Here is an 8,500-nt window from a genome sequence, read left to right as displayed (position 1 = left end):
AGAAAAATTTTTTTAAAAAGGGGGTAATTCCCGTGGAGGGGGGGGGGGAGAGGAGAGAAGGGGAGGGGAGAGAGAGATGGGGAGAAGGGGGGAGAGGAGAGTAGAGAGAGAGAGGGAGAGAGAAGGAAGAAACAGAAAAAACAGACAGACAGAAAACGAAAAGACGACAGACGACAGACAGACAGACAGACGACAGACAGACAGACAGACAGACAGACAGACAGACAGACAGACAGAGATAAAGAGAAAGAGAGAGAGAGAAAGAGAGAGAGGGGGGGAAAGAGAGAGAGAGAGAGAGGGAGAGGGAGAGGGAGAGAGAGAGAGAGAGAGAGAGAGAGATTATGATAACCAGTTTCCTGTAACACATCATATCTGCAACAAACATTTACACTTAAGCTTTTACTAAACCTTTCGGGAATAAATATGTGGATAAAACATTTTTAGAAGACCTATATTTATTTTCTATTCCATAGGCCTAAGTTTCCCTAAGCATCTCAGTGTTTTTAACCGCAGAATAAATATACAAGAAAAACATCTCGAAGGTTTATCCAAAAAAAGTTCAGATTTTTTCGTAGAAAAGGGTTGGGGGGAGCGAAGAGAGTTTTTCTGAGTTAAAAAAAATAGGGGGGGTTTGTGAAAAAATTTAAAAAATTTGGGGATCTTTCTGGAGTTAAACCAATAGTCGTAGGAGCTTATTTCGGGAGCTTTTAGGAGTTAAACCAACAGTCGTGGTGGTGTGGGAACTTTTTTGAGCTTTGGGAGCTTCCTGTAGGTAAACCAATTACCGGGGGTTTGAAAAATTTAGATTTGGGGAGCTTTCTGGAGTTGGGGTTCGTGTTTAGGGGGGAAAAATTTAGAGCTTTAGGGATTAAACCCCAAAATTTTTTGGCATATAGAAAAAATAGAGTTTTCGGGATTTAAAAAAACCAAAGCCGGTGTGTTGTGGGAAAATTTTAGAGTTTTAAATTTTTTTTTTTTTTTTTTTTTTTTTTTGAAGAATGGGAACTACGAGTGTATGGAGTGTAGAGGGCAAAGGGGGAGGGGGTGAATATGAAGTAAGGAGGGTGAATGTGAAGTAAGGGGGGGAGTGAATGTGGGGGTAGGGAGGTGCGGGTGTGAGGGGGGTGAAGTCTTTTTCATGGATGCTACTTCTGTCGTATAAATGTGTATATATAAACCCTCGCACCTTTTAGAATAATTTGAATTTTTCGTTTTCTATTTTCTGGTGTTTCCTAGGTCAAGGATGCTATTATGTTTATTCAACTTTGGGAAGAGAGAAAAAAATATGCAATTTTTATATTCCATGACAACTTTAAAAGAAGGTCTTAAATCCATATTAAAAAAAAACGGTCGAAAACGTGATGTAACATCGCAAAATATAACATATTATGTCCTAAATATTTGATATTATTTCCTATTCCTTCTTTTACATATATTTTAAGACATTCTAAAAACCAAAAAACAAACAAAAACAATAATAATAACAAAAAGACAGTCACCATCATACAGCAAAACTTCATGCACGTCATGATAAATAAGTCATTGTAACAAGGGGAAAAAAAAAAAGTACACCGTGGCTTTTTCATGACCTAACTTGGGTCTTGATATTGCCCCCCTGCATGTGGCAATGTGATGTGGATGAACAGGGGGGGGTGGGGGTGGGGGTGGGGGGTGGGGGGGGGGGGGAGGGGGGGTAGAACTTCTCGGAAGGAATGTGTGGTAGTTTTTTTTTGGGTTTTGTTTTGGTCCTTTTTTTTTTTTTTTTTTTTTTCTTTTCTTTTCCTCTTTTTCTCTTTCCTCTTCCTCCTTCCTTTTCTCTCTCTCTCTTTTCTCTCTCTTTTCTCTCTCTCTCTCTCTCCTCTCTTTTCTCGCTTTATCCTTTTCCCTTTCCTCCTCTATCTTTCCTCTCTGTCTTTTTTTTTTTTCTCTTTCTCTCTCTCTTTCTCTGTCTTTAATTCATTTTTTTTGCTGCGGAGGAGGGTAAGATTACACTAGGAAATGTTTAAAAGCTAGATGTTTGTGTTTTTTTTTCCTCTAGTCTTTTCTCTTTAGTTAACCACCCACATCTCGAGATGTCTATATCTACCCGGGTATAAAAATGCATATATATATATATATATATATATATATATATATATATATATATATATATATATATATAGATATATATATATATATATTAATATATATATACATATATATAATATATATATATATAATATATATATATTATATATATATATATTAATATATATGTATTATATATATATACATATATATATATATATATATGTATATTGTATATATGTATATGTATATATATACATATATATATACATATATATATACATATATATTCAGAGAGAGAGAGAGAGAGAGAGAGAGAGAGAGAGAGAGAGAGAGAGAAATTACGAACAACCGATATAAAGTGAAAATGACCGAGAATAAACGAGAATGAGCGAGAACGAGGCGAGATACATCACACGACGAAACCCCCAATCATCACAGGCGTTAAATCCCTTATGAACGTCGAGAAATCTCACTTAATGAACGCTTAACGAACACCCATTCACAACTTGAACGTGATAACAAACGCGGCTCCCAATCTCCGTTTTCTATTGGTAAGGTGATGCTTGTTACCACCATCAACGGAAAATGTAATCAGGCCTCTTCTTGTGTGGGGGGAAAATACAAAAAAAATAAATAAATCCTGAGTGGACTAATTGAGGAGTACGAGTGAGAAAGAGAAGAAAAAAGGGGAAAAAATAATAAAAAATCAAACCGAAAAAATTAGAAAAAAACAAAAGAGGGTGTTTTTCTTTCACAAAGGACGTTAGCGGGACCCTTTCTTGTCTAAAAAGAATCAATAAAAAAAAAAAGGCAAAACAAAAAACACTTTTTTACTTGGGTTTTTAAATTTGGGTTTTGGGGTTACTCCGCATAAAAAAACATTATTACTTTTAATTTTATTTTTATTATTATTGTTATCTTTAAAGGGGGGATCTTTATTATTTTTTATTATCATTTTTTGTTACATCATTATTATTATTATCATTATTATATATTTTTTTTCCCCCCCTTTTTTCTTTTAGAAATAGTATCATTATAGTATTCTAAGAATGTAGGGCTTGGACCAATAATCAATAAAACTATATTTGTGTATACATTTTCAGAGTAAACACGAATAAACAACATTTTTATATCCTCGCCCCCCCCACGATGAAAAAATAAAAAAAAAAAAAAAAAAAAAATTTTTTTTTTAAAAAAAAAAAAAAAAAATTTTTTTTTTTTGGGGGGGGGGGGGGGGGAAAAAAAAAAGGAGGGAGGGGAGAGAGAGAGAAAAAAGGGGGAGAGGGGAAAAAAAGGGGGGGGGGGAGAGGGAAAAGAGAGGGAAGGGGGGGAGAGGGAAAGGGGGGGGGGGGGGAGGGGGGGGGGGGAGAAGGGGGGGAGAGAAAGGGGGGGGGAGGGAGGAGAGGGAAAGAGGGGGAGAGAAAGAGAAAAGGGGGGAGGGAAAAGGGGGGGGAAAAAAAGGGGGGGGGAAAAAAAAAGGGGGAAAAAAAGGGGGAAAAAAAGAGGGGGGGAAAAAGAAAAAAAAAGGGGGAAAAGAAAAAAAAAAAAAGGGGGAAAAGGAAAAAAAAAAAAAGGGGGGGGGGAGAGAGAAAGGGGGGGGGAGAGAAGAGAAAAGGGGGAAAAGGGGGGGGGGGAAAAAGAGAGAGAGAGGGGGGGGGAGGGGAGAGAGGAAAAAAAAAGAGAGAGAGGGAGAAGGGGAAAAAAAAAAAAAAAAAAGAAAAAAAAAAAAAGAGAGAGAAAAAAAAAAGGGGGGGGAAAAAAAAAAGGGGGAAAAAAAAAGTTTTTTTGGGGGTTTTTAAAAAAAAAGGGTTTTAAAAAAAAAAGAAAAAAAGGGGGGGGGGAAAAAAAAAAAGAAGGGGGGAAAAAAAGGGGGGGGGGTTTTTAAAAAAAGGGGGGGGAATTTTTTTTTTAAAAAAAGGGGGGGGAGGAAAATTTTTTTTTTTTTTTAAAAAAAAATTTAAATTTTTAAAAAAAAAAAAATTTTTTTGGGGGGGGGGGGGAAAAAAAAAAAAAAAAAAAAAAACCCAAAAAAAAAAAAAAAAAAAAAAAGAAAGGGGGAAGGGGAAAAAGGGGGGAAAAGGGGGGGGGGGGGGGGAAAGAAAAAGGGGGGGGAAAAAAAAAAGGGGGGGAAAAAAAAAGGAAAAAGGGGGGGAAAAAAAGGGGGGAAGGGGGGGAAAGGGGGAAAAAAAGAAAAAAAAAAGGGGAAAAAGGGGGGGGAAAAAAAAATGGGGAAAAAAAAAAAAAAGGGAAAATTTTGGGGGGGGGGGGGAAAAAAAGGGGGGGGGGGAAAAAAAAAAAAAAAAAAAAAAAAAAAAGGGGGAAAAAAAAAAAAGGGGGGGAAGGGGGGGGGAACCCTTTTTTAAGGGGGGGGGGGGGAAAGGGGGGGGGGGGGGGGGAAAAAAAAAAGAGGAGGGGGGTTTTGGGGGAAAAGGGGGAAAAAGGGGGAAGATTTTTAAAAAAAAAAAGAAGGGAAAATTGCATTATATATTAAATAGTTCATTCTTTTTTTTTTCATTTTTTTTCTTTAAAACAAAAGTGATCTAACTGACTACAAATCTCTCGCAAAAACCACCACTTACGTAATCACTCCTACCTCTTTTTCTCATCATAAAATACACCACCACCCACTCCACACACCTTACACATGCACAACGACACAACACACGCACACACACACACACACACACACACACACACACACACACACACACACACACACACACACACACACATACACACAACCAAATACACCACACCACGCACACACACACCCCACGCACGCACACGCACCGACACACGCATCAAACGCACACTAACAGAAACACATTACATACACCGCACACACACACACACACACACACACACACACACACACACACACACACACACACACACACACACACAATTATACACCCCCCCCAAAAAAAATCAATTTTATCCCAAAGATACGCCAGGTTTACGAGTATGTTGATGGAGAAGAAGACTGCAGGTGTGAATGATTCTTATCTCTGTCAGAACTGTCATACGTATATCCACGTCCATGTGTGTACGCGTCTGTAAGTGAGTGTGTGAAATCTGTTTACAAGAACATTTTACCCGTCAAAAGCGGGCGATTTACGAACAATAATCGCATCCCCGTGGCATCACTCAGCATCACTCACGTCGGTTGATAGAAATATTGTCTTAGGAGTGTGAAAAAGAGATCATATTAGTCACAGGAATATACGAGAGTGTGTTATAAAGACTGATATTTACTCACTTGGTCCTCGAGGTGGTGATGTTCTTGTTATAAAAGTATCCGTGACGAATCCCAATGAAACGCTCGACCGCCATTGTGGAAACTAACAGGTGCGTGACAAGGCTGATCAACATCATGGAAAATCCGTGGAAGTTGCACAGCTCCTTCTGCAACGGGAAAGGGGGGGAAAGGGGGAAATTTAGAGAGTGAGATGCAGGTATAGAAAGAGAAACAGATACATAAATAGATAGATGGTTAATATATAGACGAATAGACAGATAGATTGGTAGATAGATAGGTAGATAGACAGATAGATAGATAGGTAGATAGGTAATTTATCTTCCCGCCTCTTCTCTTCTCACTGTGTGCATATAACCATCTATATTTACATTACATACACACACACACATATATGTGTTTATATATATATATATATAAATATATATATATATATATATATAAAAATATATATATAATAGATATAGAGAGAGAGAGAGAGAGAGAGGAGAGAGAGAGAGAGAGAGAGAGAGAGAGAGAGAGAGGGGGGAGAGAAGAGAGAGAGAGAGAGAGAGAGAGAGGGATTGAGATAGTCAGACAGACAGACGATAATAGATAAACATACAGACATAAATAGACCGATAAACATACACACTCATCCACGCAGACAAACCAGCCTCCATCACTCTGGCGAAGCAAACCATTAAACAAATGAGACGCATCTGTAGCACTAATTAACCAAGAATTCACGTAATCTCTCCTCCTCTCCGCCTACCTTATTCCGCGTGTCTCCTATTTTATCTCTTTCTTCTTATCGCCTAGTCTCCTTAAAAGAGCCGACGTTTGTCTCATTCTCTGATTCATTCACACCCTTTGAGGAAAAGTTGTTGTTTTTTTCTTATCTTTCTCTCTTTCTCTCTCTATTTTCTCTTTCTCTTTCTCTTTAAACCTCTCTTTCTCTTTCTCTTTCTCTTTCTCTTTCTTTCTCTTATCCTCTCTCTCTCTCTCTCTCTCTCTCTCTCTCTCTCTCTCTCTCTCTCTCTCTCCCTCTCCCTCTCCCTCTCCCTCTCTCTCTCCTTCTCCCTCTCCCTCTCTCCCTCTCCCTCTCTCTCTGTCATCGTCATGAACGCCATAATTCTCCTTGCAACCCCCCCCCCCCCCGTTCGTGATGGCTGGCCCGCCGGTTGAGCGAGAATTCGTGCGAGACACTGAAATAGTGGAGTTGTTCTTGGAAATGAGTGTGTTTGCTTGCTTGCGTGCGTGCGATGCGGCGAGAGAGAGGTTTGACTTCATCTTTTTTTTTATTCTTATTCTTATTCTTCTTTTCTTTATTTATTTTTTTATTTCATTTTTTTTTTTTTTTTTTTTTTTCTTAAGGATCTCGAATCTCGATTTTCTGTTTCATGTCTGTCTGCCTGCCTGTCTGCTCTCTCTCTCTCTCTCTCTCTCCTCTCTCTCTCTCCTCTCTACGCTCTCTCTCTCTCTCTCTCTCTCTCTCTCTCTCTCTCTCTCTCCTCTTCTCTCCTCTCCCCCTCCCCCTCCCTCTCCCTCTCCCCCTCCCCCTCCCTCTCCCTCTCTCTCTCCCTCCCTTTCTCCACTTCCTTCGTTAAGGCAAGAGTGAAATGAAAGAAATAAAGGGGGAAAATCCGGGGGGTAACTGAACTAATCGCACCGAATCGAACTTTCACGTTTTCCCCATCGAGGTTAAACGGACCCAAAACACGGCCTCCCGTTCGCCCCATAACAGTTTTACGGGCCTTTTGCCTTACTCTGCTCGCCCTCTGTTCCCTTCCCCATCCCCACCTACCTCCCCTACCCTCCCCCTGCCCGCTTTTTCCCCTTCCCCATCCCTACCTATCTTCCCTACCCTCCCCTTGCCCTCTTTTTCATTTTCCCTACTTCCCTTCCCTTTCTCTTTTCTTCTTTTCCCTTTCCCCATCATCTCTTTCTCTTCTCTAGACCTCCTTTCCTTTCTCCTTGCCTCCTCCCCTTCCCTTCCCTTCACTCTTTTCCCTTCTCTCTCCCTTCCCTCCCTTTCTCTTGCCCTCCTCTTCCTTCTCCCTCCCTTCCCTCCCTTTCCCTTCTCCCTCCCTTCCCTCCCTTTCTCTTGCCCTCCTCTTCCTTCTCCCTCCCTTCCCTCCCTTTCCCTTCTCCCTCCCTTCCTTTCCCTTCCCTCCCCTCCCTTCCCCTCCCTTCGCTTTCTCTTGCGCGCTGGCGTTTTAAAATCCCAGCAGTCGCCTTTCTCCGGTCTGGGAGGTCCTCGTAAAATTGGGACTCGAGTATCCCCTCTGCCTTCCTTCCTCCTTCTCCTATTCCCTCCTACCCTCCTTCCATATTTCCTTCACCTATGCCTCTCCTCTCTCGCCGTTCTTACCTCTCTTTTTTTATTTCCATTCCTCTTCTTCCTCTTCCTGATCTTCCCCCCTTCCCCTCCTTATCTTCCCCCTTCCTTATTCCTTTCGCCCGTGCCTCTCCTCTCTCGCTGTTCTTTCGCCTCTATATTACTTTCCTTTCTTCTTTCTTCTTTCTTCCTGGCTCCATATTTCCTTCTCATATTTCCTCCTCACTTCCTCTGTTGCTTTCTTTTCATTTTTGACTTTTTTATTGTCATCTTCCTCTTCCTTCTACCCGTCTCCCCCTCCCCTCTCATGCCCTCTTCCTTACTCCTTCTACCATTCTATCTTCCTTTTCTACTCTCCCTATCCTCAAACCCATTCCTTCCTTCCTCTTCTTTCCTCCTCCTTCTTACTATCTTACTTCTTCCCCTCCTTTTCCCCCTCCTTTCTCTTCATCGTCTCCCTTCTCCCCTTACTTCTTCCCCTCCTTCTCCTCCCCTTCTTCCTCCCCTCCTCCCCTCTTCCTTTACATCCTTCCCTCCTACTCCTTCCCCTCTTCCTCCTCGTAACCTCTCTCCTCTTACCTCATTCTCCTCCTCGTCTCCTCTCTTCCCTTACCTCCTTCTCCTCCTCCCTCTTCCTCGTCTCCCCTCTTCCTTTACCTCCTTCTCCTCCTCGTCTCCCCTCCTCCCACCCCCTTCCCTTACTTCCACCCCTGCCGAGTGAAATGGAACGATAAAGTCAAAACATCACCACAAACTTATCGTGAAAAGAAAGAAAAAAATAAGAAAAAAAAGAAACCATTCTGAAATTCTCTTTAACACTTACTTTCCTAATTAGTATTTTTTTTTTTCTTTTC

At 40.9% G+C, this 8,500-nt stretch overlaps 1 protein-coding gene across 2 annotated transcripts in view; it reads right to left on the bottom strand.

Annotated features, from left to right (window-relative positions):
- Positions 1–4,937: 4,937 nt before the first annotated feature.
- The window catches only part of LOC119592362 (prostaglandin E2 receptor EP4 subtype-like), a 71,768-nt gene continuing 68,205 nt past the window's right edge, over positions 4,938–8,500 (bottom strand). For both annotated transcript variants that reach the window (XM_037941216.1, XM_037941285.1), the window contains one exon: positions 4,938–5,475. In XM_037941216.1, the coding sequence (XP_037797144.1) occupies positions 5,326–5,475 (150 nt within the window). In that variant the 3' untranslated portion in view covers positions 4,938–5,325. The remainder of the gene's footprint in view (positions 5,476–8,500) is intronic.

Source organism: Penaeus monodon, chromosome 1 (genome assembly GCF_015228065.2).
Source record: "Penaeus monodon isolate SGIC_2016 chromosome 1, NSTDA_Pmon_1, whole genome shotgun sequence".
NCBI classification, from domain to species: Eukaryota; Metazoa; Arthropoda; class Malacostraca; order Decapoda; family Penaeidae; genus Penaeus; species Penaeus monodon.
This window is presented reverse-complemented; position numbering and strand designations above follow the sequence as displayed.